The 16,300-nt window shown below is 36.1% G+C and overlaps 1 protein-coding gene across 4 annotated transcripts in view; it reads right to left on the bottom strand.

The window, feature by feature from the left end:
- Positions 1–280: 280 nt before the first annotated feature.
- LOC121253467 (eIF-2-alpha kinase GCN2) overlaps positions 281–16,300 on the bottom strand; it is a 59,504-nt gene continuing 43,484 nt past the window's right edge. For 3 of the 4 annotated variants that reach the window (XM_041153483.1, XM_041153481.1, XM_041153487.1), the window contains 14 exons: positions 11,560–11,839; positions 11,349–11,442; positions 8,722–8,802; positions 8,470–8,526; positions 7,637–7,768; positions 7,471–7,554; positions 7,220–7,328; positions 7,006–7,142; positions 3,098–3,205; positions 2,181–2,266; positions 1,977–2,079; positions 1,487–1,609; positions 546–687; positions 281–389 (listed from right to left, as the gene is read on the bottom strand). In XM_041153483.1, the coding sequence (XP_041009417.1) occupies positions 577–687; positions 1,487–1,609; positions 1,977–2,079; positions 2,181–2,266; positions 3,098–3,205; positions 7,006–7,142; positions 7,220–7,328; positions 7,471–7,554; positions 7,637–7,768; positions 8,470–8,526; positions 8,722–8,802; positions 11,349–11,442; positions 11,560–11,839 (1,505 nt within the window). In that variant the 3' untranslated portion in view covers positions 281–389; positions 546–576. Of the gene's footprint in view, positions 390–545; positions 688–1,486; positions 2,080–2,180; positions 2,267–3,097; positions 3,206–7,005; positions 7,143–7,219; positions 7,329–7,470; positions 7,555–7,636; positions 7,769–8,469; positions 8,527–8,721; positions 8,803–11,348; positions 11,443–11,559; positions 11,840–16,300 lie in introns of those variants that run through there. The other variant, XR_005938405.1, reaches the window with a different exon arrangement.

Raw genomic sequence — 16,300 nt, 5'->3', positions numbered from 1 at the left:
GGTAGAACTTTATTTATAGCTATCAAAATTGATCCTATACACATCAACTTGGGAAAAGCTATGAACTATGTACACTAAGGAAAAAAAAACCCGCCTTAACTCACCATTTAATCCTATTCAACTGACTATCTTAACATTTCATATTTACTCCAATAATATGTGGGTGGTTTAAACTATGAAGCGGAAGAAACTCTACATTCTTTAGGAGAAAAAAAAAAAAAAAAAAAAAAAAAAAAAAAAAAAAAAAAAAAAAAAAAAAAAAAAAAAAAAAAAAAAAAACAAGAACAAACAGGAGCTCCTCATGTGGCCAACAGGAATAGGACTGATGACTTCCAGTAATAGTCTGGCCCTCTTGAAACGAAAGGGGTTGTCGTAGAAAGAAGTATGATCTGCGACAGTGATTGCAACAGTAGATTAATTGATTATAATAAACTAAATAATGACTTCTCAATTAGACAACTGATAATAACAGCTCAGAAGACTATTAATATCATTTCAACGCGTTTTAAAATGAAAGAACAAGAGAAGCACTGTGATTTACGAACCTGAAAACGTATTGCATTGAGAGAGACAGGCCTAATTCCAAATGGAGGGATTTCTAAATTGTGTTGTCATCGCGGCCAATAGAAATCTGACTAGGATTTCTCTTTCAACCTTCTTCTCCTTTTTGAGTTCAAGATGACGAACCTGGAGACAGAATTAGGCATTATACATCTTCACAGGTATGATCACCTGTAAGCGTGGGGCTGTGCGCCCATATTTCTACTTCAAGAAGCTTCTTAAAGTTAACACGAAAATAGTGAGAGAAAATTAAAGACCAACATGACCAAGATGGACTCAGGTCAAAAGAAAATCTCAGATGATTGGAAAGTTTGATAACTGGTGCAGGCCCCAAGTGGAACCATGAACATTTGGGAAGCAAGAACACTATCAGTGTGTCCGTTATAAAAGTAGTTAACATTGCCTTGAAGATTAGGCTGCACTTATCTCCACTTGATCCCATTAAGAACTCTCAAAATTATTATTGCAGATTTTCATTGAAAAGGATCTACAGTTCAATAAGCCATTTTAACCAGTATGAAAATGTGTACTACTACTAGTTGTGCGTGCCGAGGTCAAGGGTTCAAATTAAGATGATTCCATATATAGGTGTTTGCCCTATATTTTCCCAACTGATTTGTAAAATTACTCCAATTGAACTAGCTACCTTGTCACTCACATCTCCAACACTCCAGCTGTTGTTCCAGCCTACAGTGCCAACAGAAAATAGAGAAGAAAAGCTACGAGTTGCAGTTCATGGGAGTCAAGGTAGAAAAGGGTACGGCCATTAGGTAATTTCAGGAAGTCATGACATTTTGATGTTAATGAGATAAGTAACAATATCCTTTCATTAAGTTAATTGGCAGGCTACTCTGTTACATTACTTTAATGAAATATCATTACAAGATAGTAAATTCAGAAATGGACTTCCAGACAGAAGTATCACCTTGACAGAACCCGTTTGAGATACATCTGTGTCTGTTAGGATGACAAGACATTTTATATCATGCTCGTTTGCATATTCATACTGCTCTGTAAGACTCGGATCAGGTGCAGGTACAAACTCAGCCTGATTGACACAGGGCCAGAAAGCCGAAAGCAACAGTTAAGCAACTTAAAGGAGACTACTTTGTCAGATTGGGCCGAAGACCTCTTTGAGGTGCTTCCTTCTCATTATAAAAAATAGTTCCAGAAATAATTACAAAGATAAGATTGAGAATTCAATTTGAATCTCAACAAACTACATCTTTATCTTTATCTAAACCAACCTGACTGAGTCCATCTGAACCAGAGATGATAATATCATCTACATATAACAATAAAAATACTACTCCAGCATCGCCCTTGTGCAAAAATAAGGAAGCATCGTACTTACTTTGCTTAAAAGAAAACCCTAGTTTTCCTTTGATATATTTTCTTAAAGTTAATGTTCAAACCTTGATGTTCTCCTCCCACAATTCAGCAACAAGTTCCATGCGCTCTACCAACAGACCACCTCCTCCTCGTGAACAAACAAGAATTATGGTGCTAGATTCAATTCTGCAAATGTAAATACACATACATGATGAGCCAAGACTAATGGGTTAGTGGAAATGAAATAGACTAAGAGAATGTGATGTAAGAGGTAAAGGACATTGCACCTAGTTGGTTTAAAATCTATTGAAAAACGCTGAATTATTGTCTCTAATGCAAGGCTAGTCCCAACAGCACCTGGAGGACTTGTTTTCTGGAATATGAAAAAAATGAGAAGTAACTAATGGATCAGAGTTAATATAATTTTCAAATCGAAGTTTATTCAATATTTCAATATGGGCAATTATATTTTGGATACCCAAACTACCATCATTTCTTCAATTTACACTTTAAACCATCACATTTCAGAAATTTGCATCCTCTCTCTCTCCTACGTTAAATCAAACAGAACGAAAGTCTAAAGTAGCCTCCATATTGGTGACCCATAGCCAAGGTTTTGTCCATGCTGTTAGTCATGGAGACGACCTACACAGGTTGTGGGAATCTGGCCTGAGGGAGTGGTCACACTAGCCACCCAGCAGGGCGGCTCAGGTGGCCACCCCTTGCCAGGCTGTGATAGGTCCATGTGAGGGTGGCAACCTAAGCCACCGAACTGCTGGAGCCCGGGGCGCTTTTTGGGGGGGGGGGGGGGGGTGAGTCACACATCCGCCGGCAGCGGGACCATGCATGGGGGGTGAGCTTGAGGAGGATGGCTGGGGTCACCCCTTGGTGTGGCTGAGTCCAACCACTTCCTTGGCTTTCATCATTAACAATATATTGTATTTTTATTTGATAGTAGGAGTAAAAATTGAAATTATGCAAAATCAAGGGCATTTTAGATAATGAAAAAAAATTATGGTAGTTTGAAGGTGCATATAATGTATTTCCTCCAATAAATTATTTATACAACAGGTAGAACCAAAATGAGCATCCAAAAGAAAACAAAAATTTCTGTTTATAATGTGTGAAACGTGTGCACTCATGCATACATACAGAATTCATGGAAAATACGAAGTAACCAAATAAATTAATGGTAACAACGTACATATTCATGACCCCACAGTTGGTGAAGCAGATAGTTATAGCGGCCACCAGCAGCAAGCAATGCACCTTCAATAAGTGATCCAGGATTGTTCTCCTTTATTAAATATACCTTGGCAATAAAAGTGCAACATAGTTATTATATATTCAATTATATGTGTATGAGAACCCTAAACCAGAAGTGTAATATTCCTTGCATGGTGAAAAGTTGGAATGACACTGTTCTATGGACCAATACTCAGAAAGGAATAGCATATCAAAATCTTGTAAGCAAGATCGTGCTTTATGTTGCTGCACATTAGGCTTGGAGAGAGAGAAATGCCTAGAACTATGCAGTAAATTGTAACATGATGGGATAGTTCTGCATGAGGTAAGCCTTGCGTCAGAAGCTGATATAACCTGTGAAAGGACTGCAGAAAACTTAACATAACTGTTGGTTGCAACAGGGATCGCTTCTTACTAAAATCTTTGACAATCGTTGATTTTGAAAATGTCTATTTACTGTTAGACAGTGCTAGGGCTGTATAGCCATGGAGTGTTTGATGTATGCATTTTCTTTCTAAGAGGCTGCGCTAGCTGGTTGTAGAAATAGCTGTATTACACATCACTGCTGGTCCTTTGCCCAACAAGGGCTGTGTTAATATTGCAGTATAACTTGGGATGCCTCTATGCTTTTAATTATTTTTGGTTGTTGATACACCTCCAAAAAAGCAGTTATGTTTATGGGTGTTTCTGTAAATAATATTTCGATGAAATGCTTAATCAAACAGTAAGAGGTTCTTTGCAAGTGTTGGCTTGGCTCTTCCCTTGGGTTCTTGACTGGCTGATGTGAAAGATGAACAAACAGACCAAATACGGAAATATAATTATTGATAAAAAAAAAGGGGGCTAAAATGAACAAGCAAGGCCAAACTGTATACTCATTTTTTATTTTGTGCAATCAACTCTTCAGTGAATTTCCGCTAAATCCTCATGTTCAAATCTGGATGTCATTCATTATCTTCTACAATCAACAAGTAATTTGTCTTCGAAGGTGAAAGTTGACACCAATACCAAAAGCTCTACTTGCTATTACAATAATGTGCTTTTCATCATGCTGTAAACCATCAGTCCCGAAAGCTTAAACTATCAAGAAGGGATCCTAGAATGATAGGAAGTACACAACACTAATACTCCTCATCTTAGGTCTGCTCGGTAACAGTAAACCAGCTCCATGCCTTACACATGCAAAACAAAAAGTAACAAAATGGAGGCCATTAAGACTTGGACCAAGGACTTCAAAGACAATAACGTTTGATTCCATGTTATAAAGCATCTGTACTTAAAGCTCGACTAATCCGTCAGAAAGGGTGGCAACAATGTATATTGAACACAAACTAACATGCTTAACAATAACAGATAAACATAAGATCCAAACTTCAATCAACTACATAAATTTGTTGCTATTCTTTCTTAGGAAATTATAGGAACCTGAAAATAAAACTGAATGAAATATTTTCACGTAGTCACTAAAGGCAAGCCTACTAAAACTAGATACCAGATTTAGGGCTGTCATCAAGCCAAGTTCGAGCGAATAGTGCCTGGTCAAACTCAGTTCGGCTATTAAAAAATCAGGCTTGAGCTGAAAATCAAGCTTTATTGGATGTTCGAACCAGACTTGAATAATACATTCTCATGTCCAAACTTGACTAGAGACTCGGCCAAAAATCAAACTAAGCGCTCAAATGAGCACTCAACTAGACTCGACTCGTTTATTATTATTTTTTTAAAATAGAATCTAATAAAATAAAATAACAAAACATTCTTATAATATACAATTTGATACAAATTTGTTCTTAACAATCACAATTCTTCACAATTATTTACAAATACAATTAAATGGCTAGAGGAATATATGGCTACTTGGCTCTAATCCAACTCAAATCAATTATACTTGTATAAGATATCTATATATTTATAGTTTATAACATTATACAATTATATTTATAGCATAGTGAATTATATATGCATACATATATTCATTAGAACTACTACACATATACCATATATATAGTGAACTATATACATATCTAATATGATGTATTTTTATATATTATATACGTGTGTGTTAATATATGAGTGAGTTAACAAGTCGAGCCGAGCATCATACGAGCATGTTCACTAACTTTAATCGAGTCGGGCGAGTTTTATACAAGCTTGTATCCTTTAATAATCAAGTCTAATGTTTTGTTCATGAACAGCCTATTTAATAATCGAATTGAGTCAAATTCGAGTTTAATCAAGCCGAATTCGAGCTGCCTATCAGGTAGTATTGTTTATTTACAGCCCTAACCAGATTACTGCACTCAGTCATATCCTCATTAACCTTCTTTCATTAAAAGTTTGAAATCAAATCTTCCAACTATTTTCTATTATAATGTGTGGCTTCGATTTAAAAGAGGCATTCTCTGGTACAATGGTTAACTCTCAGGTTGCTGAAGGAAAGTGGATGGGTTTGAATACTGAGAGCTGCTTTTCTATACAGAAAATGCTTAAGGTGACAAGTGAAACAAACCACCCTTCCTGGGACCCCAGTTAGGTGACATCAGCACTGCATGATGAATAATACTTCATGGTCTTTCTTTTGTGAAAAAATTATTGTCTTGTATTCTTGGCTGCTATTTTATCATATGTTCATTTTGTAAGCATAGACATCCAACTGATTCAATAAAAAAACTATGTTCAAATTAATTTCATCCTTAGTTGAGATGCAGGTAGGAAATACACATTCTTGGCTGATATTTTATCATATGTTCATTTTGTAAACATAGACATCTAACTGACTCAATAAAAAAACCATGTTCAAATTAATTTCACCTATTTGATGCTTCCAACTAAAAGGATCTTAGCCAGGCCTACTTACTTGGAATTAAGTTTTAGCTAAATGGTGTTTGCATATATCCAGGTTGAAAATAGATCTATCTGTATGTTATAGTGATTATCTCAGAGAGAGAGAGAAGAGGGCAAAGGAGGGATAAAAGTAGTTTGCCAAGATTAAAGAAGATGAATGAGTAGATAAGACGAAGGATGAAGGAGCCGATTACACTAAAATTTTGCAACATCACAGCTAAGGTTTATTTTTTTGTAAGTAAGAAGTAATTTTATTAGAAACGGATGTATAGGCAAAGCCCATGTACACAGAAAGTATAAAATAGAAAACACCTAGATACATTCTATAAAACAGAAAGCAGCAACAGAAAATCATGAACAGAGGGTCCATTAATCTCTAAAGCAGAAAACCAAAGCAATAAAGAGTGCATAAAAAAATTCCGGATTTGGTCCAAAGTATGCTTCTTGTCATTAAAACACCTCTCATTCCTTTCCATCCAAATGCAGCACATAAGACACAAAGGAACCATCTTTGGTATATTTTGAATGGTGGAAGAAGATTTTTTGTGTCTCATGTGGTGCATTTGGATGGAAAGGAATCAAGCATAAAAGAGGATTGAACACAATCGCTCAGTAATAGGAATTAGGTTCCCAGACTTCTTCCACCATTCAAAATATACCCATTACAAACAAATAAGCATATTTGGAAAACAGCCAACGTAGAAAGCAGATAAACTTCCAGAATCCAATTGAGTCTCAGAAACAACAAAGCTGCCATCCCCTTCCCCTTCACGGTCCAAATGAAAGAAAAAAATCCAAAGAAAAGTATATCATCAAACTAGGCCAAGTAAATAACTATGCCCATAAGAAAAAAAGGACAGCACATGACCAATCCCAGCCAATTTTGCCAGTGGTGTAGGCTGGGAGTTAGTATCAATTGAAACTTCACTGGATTAGCAATACTGGCTTATAGAATGAAAGGGTAGCTGTTGAGTAACTGACATGATTTTCAAAAATAAAAAATAACAAACGAAGATATTATACCTGAAAGAACAAATCTCTATGGTAACTCTCAGTTGGGGGCATTAATGCATCTATATAAACATGTTTCTCAATCCTCCAAATTCTCAAGTAGCTACAGAGGTCTGACAATTCATCAAGTGCCTTGCGTGTAGGTTTATCTGCATTAGAATTGTAGCTAATGACATGGATATAATACATCATAAGATTTATGTAAATAATAAACAAAAAAATCTACCAGCTGGCAACGCTCCCCTCAATCTCGGAAGTGCCTGATCAGCAGCTCCGCAGAACCTTAAACTAACAGTTTGCAGCCTATTTACGACAGCCTCTGCCAGATTGAGCTCCTGTAAATGAATAAAAATCAAGAAGAATAAATAGATAGATCCCATCTGGGTAACTATATGTATAGGAATATAACTTTTAAGATAATGATAGTTGCAGGGTAACTATATGCATAGCTCTTTTCTTATATAATTGTCCACAAACCTGCAAAAGCTGACGCCTTATGACAACCCATTTTGATTTCCGTTCAGAAGATTGAGGACGCAGAGAACCCATCATCAAAAGAAGCTTCATTTAGAGATGGAAGCATCTGTCAGGTCAAATTTACATACTAAATGGTGCTAATGTCATGCGTACATTCATGATATACCTCGGCTACTTTCTGTCTATGCTCTGCCTTCACTCCTATCCAAGACCAAATTGCATCCAGAAGGTCCCCATGATTTAGATGAATGTCACATGAATCTGCATTGAAAAACTGAGCTATAATGTCCATGGTCACCTGCAAAAGGAGCAACAGTACAATGAATAATAGTCCTCAACCACAGGCAAAAAGTTGAGAGGTCTAAACTTTGGACACTTAATTAGTTCTTTCTACTTGGTTTTTCCACGAATTTCTAAAATGTAAGAACACCGATTCCTTATAAACATCCACATCATTTATCCACAAACTTCTTTCTTTGATAGGTCCAAGTGTAAAACGTTATCAAATATCTCACCTAGTTGATATGAGGTTCAAAATTTTACAATTTCTGATGGGAGTTATCCAATCCACTCACTGGCAGGCCTCTACAAAGCCTGGTTTGATACATTATGTCCTGGCCCAGAAAAAAACCCATGGAGCTACATGTCTTACCAGCCAGTCCTTTTTAATCTCCCCATGTCGTCCTTGCTGTTCATTGACTAAAGTGCTAGGCCACTTGGGACCAAATCATTTTGATTGTTTTCTAACATCTTGCACGTATGGTTCATACAATATATTTCCTAAAGAAATACTTATTTCCAAGTTTCATTCCTTATTTGTAACTCAGCACCAAGAATTACAACATTAATTTGAAGAAACCATTTTAGAAAGGGAAGAAAGGTATATCGCGAGAAAAGGGACAAAATAAACTTCTTAATCACTGAAATTACAGGAGAGTTCCATTATTCAATTCCCAGGGGATGGATGGTTAGGGAGGAAGAGAGAGAGCAGGGTATAACCTTGATAACCTCTGCCTCCGTCAATGCTGAGGCACCTCCAATAATGTCAAAATCTCCCTGTTGAAAACAAATGCTGTATAAAGGACACTTCAACTTCTATAAAAACTCACCCAAAGAGTTAACATGGAAGCACCATTGGGAACATTCCATATGATTTTTTTTTATAAGAAACATTCCATATGATTCACTTCCAAAAAATGAAAAACGAATGGGATACACGCCCATGACAATTTCAATTATTGTAATGCACACCTGAAGATAGCGATTTGGTGGTGAATGCCCAATTGCTCTTCTATAGACACACGATATTTCATATCGTTTGAATGAAGATTTCTACAGTGTAGAAAGTAGAAACACAAATTATTCTTTGGAATGCATTTTTTTTTTTTACAATAAATAGAGCATGTATGTTAAAGAAATTGCATTGTAAATCAACCACTCAAACTTGAACCGTAGTTCACTGTACTGAGTGCTCTACACCTCGGGAACTTGTAAACAAGGATTGAAACTAGTCATGATTACAACTTCAAAGTCCACTTGTCAATGATTGGTGGGATGTGGACATATGCTTTAGTAGAAGTCAACGAGTCAAACTTGAACTATCATGACCAAAGGAAGCACTTGTCACATGTGCGCTAGACGCCAAAAGAACAAATCAAAGTTACAACTGTAGCTCCCTAAAATCGTTAAACTAATCTCGACCAAGTAAATTTCCCGTGTGGGACTTAGCACCGACTTTACAATCCACCAACCCAATGTGGGACTCAACACATATCTAGATAATACATGGTGTTGTGGGGTAAACGCTGGCAGTAAGCCCCACAATAATTAATGGAAAAGCTTTCCGGAAGTTTGATTGGACAACACATGCATGGAGCTCAAGGGAGAAAAAGGCGAAAGTAAACAAAAAAGGCTGGCAGGAGCAAGACAAGGGGCAGCAACAAAACATAGAGCAAAAGGGATCTTCCTCTATCTCCAATGTAATAGATAGAGAGCCATATTGAGGGTTGAGAGCATGTATAAAAGACCACTTTTATAGTGGGTTTCACACCCGAGACCAGTGGACGGAGGCCTCAATGCCAAACTATGTATAATCTTTGTATCCCTTTATCTTCACTTTCCGTCATTTACTTATCTCTGCAAGCATAGATGCACACCACAAGCACAGCCACCATCAAAGCAAAGCATAGATCATGTGACCAACTCTGGGCCCCATCATCAGAAAAATGCACTAATGCAGGGTATCACATACACGACAACGCATCATTTATTGAGTGCTAAAAAAACTAGCCATGAATACAAACTTCAAAGTGAAATTATCTCCTGATTTCTGGTGAGATTTTGGCATTTATTTGAGCTCCTGATTAAATCCTAAATACCTACATACCACGTTGACCATTTTTATAGCAATATTTCTCTGGATTTTTTTTTTTTTTTTTGATAAGTCAATATTTCTCTGGATTTACATCTTTAGAATAACAAATCATCCATCGTTTCAAAAGGTTAACTCTTACAAGATGAAAAATTTAGCTTAAGCTCCAATATAATGAATTTATTTATTGCAACGTTTCCTCACGTTAAGGCTCCAACAAATTCTCCCATGTAAGGGCCAAATGGGTGGAGCACTTTGCCAAGTGATAAATCTTAGGACTTGCCTGTATTCCTTTCTTGGTACTCTTCTTCCTCCCAAGTTCGTGTTCATTCCTTGCTTTTAGAGCAACAAAATGAAGATCTAGAAAATTTTCTTCCCAGTTTTCCAATTGACACAAAAACTAAATCTCATTTAAAAAATAATAAAAATTCAGAAAGAAAGAACTTTGATTGAATACTTTCTGACTTTCATCTGCAATTTGTCCTTTCCCATCATTATACCTTAGAGCATTGGCATTGGCTTAATCAAAAGCCTAGCCAAATGCAAAATATGATGAATTTCACCAAAATAAAGCTGCATTGGATTAGCCAAATAGATAAGTGTAAAGCTTTGAGCTACAGTAAATTGATAGGTTTCTTCAAATTTGAAGGGCTACTATTCACTCATCAAATCTATTTTTTATTCACTTTTAATCTTCAAAGGTCTTTTTTATTCACGTTTAATCTCCAACCGTCTTGTAATAATAATGTAAGAATCAAATTAAATTATTAATTAACATATGATTAGTGTAATTGTAAAATATAAAAAAAAAATAAAAATATTTTTATTAAAAAAATAATATTATATTATTATTTTGATGAATTCAATGGCTAATTCAATGTGGGATTATGGATAGGGAGGTTTTGGATTTATAGAAATTATGTACTTTTCATCAAATTTTAAAGATAACTTTGATGAAACCAATGCCAATGCTCTTAGCATCTATTTTGAGCCTCTCATGCACTTGGCAGCCTTTTGTGAACATTTTTAGTAACTCTGTCAACCACTTAAAACTGAAATTATTCAGTACTTCATGACAACCATAGCACGTTTATATGAATATTCCTATGAGTTATAAATCAGGATTTAGACTCAAGTATCCAAGTTGAAAAGTTGTTTTTCTATATCATGTTGAGACCCACAAATTGTAGCAAATACACATGGCCTTTAAAAGAGTGAATATAAACTTAAAAATTAAAAAACAAAGCCTATGCCCAAGAAGTAGTCTTGCCAAATTAGTATATGCTTAGCATAATACAGAAAATCAAGATAATTTTGCCAGAGAAACAAAAACTAACATAATACATATGATGAAACACCTTGCTTAAATAGGAATCCAAATATTCATTCCATGCTTAATAAATGTATAGACAATTGACTTGAAATCTAAATAATTTCATGTAAGTTGGCTAAAATCAATGACAGAGGGAACAAAAGCTAGCACAGCTCCCACTGATAGAGTAAATACCTGGTGGGAGATCACCCAACTAACAAAGGGAAGACGCAGCTCATGACAAAGTTCAATCTTATCTCCTCCATGGGTCAAAAGTTTGACAGTGTTCCTTCACATAAAATATGGAAAATAAATAGCCAGCAACAAAAGAATTTAGGAACAAGAGGCACTGTGGGATATGTACTGCTGTAAAAAAGATAGCATGAAGTTTGATTGAAAGAGAAACCTATTGAACTGTGGAAAATCATCCAACAAACGCATGGGTACTATTTCCAGATGCTTAGCACAATGCCGCCTGAACACTTCCCTTGTGACTTCAACAACATAATCACGAACCTCAGTATCTAAATCTGTGTACTGAATAGAGGTCTCATCTCCAGCCAACCTCAGTCTACCAGCATGACGATGGAGGTCTTTTATGCTTAACATATCTTCATCAAAGATAGCATTGACAACTTTATCGTACATACTTCTGTCCTCTGAAGTTTGCATTGTTCGTAGAATATCTGAAGATATGGGCAGAAAGCATGTAATTAAGATAATCAAAGAATTATCTTCTTAATTATATTATTGAAAGCCACACTACCAAGCACAATAATGGAACTTAAATTAGCCACTCTAATTACTAATTAGCACATTTGAAATTAATAACTTAACAAATAAGTAAGCAATTAAAGAAAAGATATTAAAATTGATATTGGATCTTGTGGCACGTGATTAAGTAAGAGCACTGCCTGGACAAGCCATATGCCAGTGAAGCTAAAAATATGGCTCATTTTTTATCAAATCAGCTGCATTGGACTAGCTAAATTCCTTCAGGTCAGACTATGAGCTACAGTAAATGGAAAGCCAAAGTCATACTTAGCGAGTTACTGTTCACCAACTAAAAGTATATTTTATTGAAAAATAATCTCCATCGCTGGGCCAATTTTCCCATGCTTTTCTACTCCCGCGTCTGCTTTCTCTCATTTCTCTCCCTTCCTCAAAAGCTGACTCCCTTTCTCTCCGTTTCTCTCCCTTTTTCTCGAACCCGCGAGTCCCTTTCTCTTCCTTTCTCTCGTATAGCTTCACCCACACTTCCTTTCTCTCTCCCCTTTTCCGTTTCGTTGTCCATTCTTTCATCTATCTCAGCTTGGGTGAAGAACCAAACAATGTGGAGGACAATCGATCTACACTAACAATCGGCAGCTAGAACCAAATGGCCTGTGCTAAGGGTAAAAATTTCTGGAATTTCTCTTTGATCTTACTTCATTTTGTGCTAGATCTTTGCTCTTGTTGGTTGCGATTTTGCTTATTTTAGTGGTTGTCCAGTGATTGTGCCGTACGTTTATTGGATGGATTATTGATTTCAGGTTTTGTTAAAGTGTTCTTGCTTTGGGTTTTGCTGGTTTACTGATTTGTTGTTCTGGTTCATAACATTGTTTTTACAATCAGTCCATGGCTGGACAGTTGTCTATTAAAACTATATAGTTTACATTCATTTTTTAGGTTTTAATAACTATTCCCTCTTTTTTAAGCTTGAACATGGATGTTAATATTTTTTATATGTTTCAGTTTATATGAGGTTGTTCATGCTTTTTAAATTAATGATGCTCTCATCATATTAATTTTTTCTTTCAATTTAACTGAAACCTCTCCAGAGGTAGATAGGTAACAGGTTATGGAATACAGAATATTTCCTGGCATTCCCTGTGCTTAAAAAATGGTGTGTGTGTGTGTGTGATGAAACCCCTTGCTCACCTGGTTAACTCAAATTCATATGCTTGACTTATTTGTAAATAAAATTGATAACATTTCGATTTCTTCAAAATTTGCATTCAAGCATTCTCAATGCGTTTCATTTTGTTTAGAAGATTCTACTCGTAATACTAATAAGTGTGACACTCCTGTAAGAGGGTGAATGTGTGGCAGACAGTAAAAAATGGACTCATCTATGCCCTCTTGGGCTTCTTAGCTCCAATAAAACCCAGTAAAAATGGTTTAGACAGCCACTACAAGAAATAGGCACTAACCTCTACAATCACTAAAGTTCCATTGAAAGTTGAGAGAATACAAACAGAGCATGTTCATCAACTTAGACCAATCTGGAGAATGGTCAATACTGAACCCTATTTTGGCACATTTTAATCAAAGTGGAGTTATCTTATAGCATTCCTCACAAAGTGGAGTTATCTTATACAAACTAAAATTCCTCACAAGCAGATTTTTTTTTTCTTCTGCTGTTTGCACCATTTTAATCAAAGTGGAGTTTTATTATAGTATTCCTCACAAGCAGATTTTGTGTATGGTGTGCTACATGTGCTTGGTCTGCTATAGTCATTGGACAAGCAAGGTTTTTACTAAAATTCCTCACAAAAGAAATTAATGTGGTTTGCATGTTTGCTGTTTGCACATTTTAATCAAAGTGGAGTTATCTTATAGCATTTTAATCACATTGGACCATTTTAATCAAAATGCTGTTTGCACCATTATAATCAAAATGGAGTTTCTTCTGTTATATGCACCATTCCTCAGAAGCAGGTTTTTTTTTTTCCTCTTGTGCATGTATTCTTTAATTAGTGCTTGGGCATGCATGCATGCATTCTAGCTTCTCATTGCCTATAACTCATACATTCTACTGATCCTTTGTGGGAAAGTTTCCAAATTTATCCAGTCAACTCTCCTTGGATTATAGGAGAAATTTCTGTAATTATGTAAATATTCTTAGGAGATATTCTAGGAGATTTGTTAGCAATTGTCATTCTTTCCTTATTAGCTTATCCTTGTAGTCTATAAGACATTCGGATTGTACCTTATTTTAGTTAATAAGAAATACTATTCCAAATCTTCTCCACTTCTAGATGGTATCAAGAGCCTGTTCCCTTTTCCTTTCAGCAGTCATAGCCTCTAAACCTAGGCCTTATTGCCTTAACCCTGTTCAGCCTCCATTAAGTCTGAAATTTTTCCGAAACTTGCACCATGGCCAGACCTGAACCTATGGTCAACACCAAAACTGAAACCAAAGTAGCCCATACTGAACCCCATTCAGTCCAAATCACAAATATCCGTCCCAATGTAGCCAACTTCTTGAGATGGTCTCAGTTAATTCGAATGTATATTCACGGGAGAGGTAAGATTGGGTACCTTACTGGTGAAACCAAGGCCCCGGACAGAGCAGGCCCGTCATATGCTATATGGGATCCTGAAAATTCCATGATTATGGCTTGGCTTGTGAATGCAATGGATGAAGATATTAGCACTAATTACATGTACTATCCTACTGCAAAAGAACTATGGGATAATGTTTAGTCAGATGTATTCTGACCTTGGAAATTATTCTCAGATTTATGAATTGCAGCAAAAAATTCGGCAAGGCCCAACAAGGGGAATGTGACTAAGTATGGTCATGTCCTTAACGGACTGTGGCAGGACTTGGATCTATTCAATGACTATGAATGGAAGAGCCTTGATGATTCCAACTACAACAAGAAGATGGTGGAAAATGCAAGAATTTTTAAATTCTTGGCTGGACTCAATGATGAGTTTGATGAAATCAGAGGGAGGATTCTTGGTAGACAACCTCTGCCTCCAATCGGAGAGGTATTTTCTAAAGTGAGACGTGAAGATTGTCATCAAAATGTTATGCTAAAGAAAAAAAGGGGCTGATGGAACAGTGGAGAACTCGGCTTTGGTTGCTACTAATCCTATTGTTTTGGCTGCTGCTAATGCCTCTGCACAGTGGTCATATCCCAATCAAAAATCTCAAGTATGGTGTGACTATTGTAATAAGCCACGCCATACCCGAGAAACCTGCTGGAAACTACATGGAAAACCAGCAAATTGGAAGAGCAGCAAACTTGGACCTGGAAACAACCCAGTGATTCCTAGAGCTACTGAAGCCTAGACCTGAAAACCAGCTAATGAAGCCCAGACCAATGTTCTAAGTTCAGAGCAAATGGATCAACTTCTTAAACTGCTGAAATCCAATCAGATATCTGGTACTTCTATTGGTTCCTTGGCCCAAACTGGTAATATGTCGAGTGCCTATTCTAGTTCTTTAGCCTTTGCACCATGGTTATTGATTCAGGTGCATCCGACCATATGACCAATATACCTCAATTAATTCAATCTTATTATCCTTGTCCGGGTAATAAAAAGATTAGGATTGCAGATGGGAGTTTTTCATTCATTGCAGGAACATGTTCAATTAGAATTTCCAGGAAAATATAATTAAAATTTGTCCTTCATGTTCCTAAACTTACTTGCAATCTTCTATCTATTAGTAGATTATCCCGTGATTCTAACTATCGTATCATATTCTTTGATTCTCACTGTGAATTTCAGGACCAGAGCTCGGGGGTGATGATTGACAGTGCTAGGATGATCAATGGCCTTTATCATTTTGATGATACCTTATATAGAAATAAGGTATCATCAAATAATAGTACTAGTTCAATCCCTATGCGTGAACAAATAATGCTTTGGCATCTTAGATTAGGGCATCCTAGTTTTTCTTATTTAAAATATTTGCTGCCTAGTCTGTTTAAAAATTTGGATTGTACTTCTCTTCATTGTGATGTTTGTCATTTATCAAAAAGTCATCAAGTTCCTTATAATTCAAAAGGCTACCGTGCATCAAAACCTTTTTATTTGATTCATCATGTTGTTTGGGGTCCCTCTAAGGTTACTACCTTATCCAGAAAAAATGGTTTGTGACTTTTATAGATGATCATACTCGGATTTGTTGGGTATATTTGATGAATGGAAAATCTGAAGTTGAAATATTATTCAAGAAATTTTAGAGTATGATCGAAAATCAATTTCATACAAAAATAAGCACACTTCGTACGGATAATGGTACAGAATATTTCAACCAAGTTTTGGGAAATTTTTTGAAAGAAAGAGGGATTCAACATCAATCCATGTGTCGTGACACCCCACAACAAAATGGTCTCGTTGAAAGAAAAAATTGTCATTTAATTGAGGTT

This window comes from Juglans microcarpa x Juglans regia, chromosome 1D, assembly GCF_004785595.1.
Source record: "Juglans microcarpa x Juglans regia isolate MS1-56 chromosome 1D, Jm3101_v1.0, whole genome shotgun sequence".
Taxonomy (NCBI): domain Eukaryota; kingdom Viridiplantae; phylum Streptophyta; class Magnoliopsida; order Fagales; family Juglandaceae; genus Juglans; species Juglans microcarpa x Juglans regia.
The sequence above is the reverse complement of the archived record's forward strand: the minus strand, read 5'-3'. Positions and strand labels throughout refer to the sequence as shown.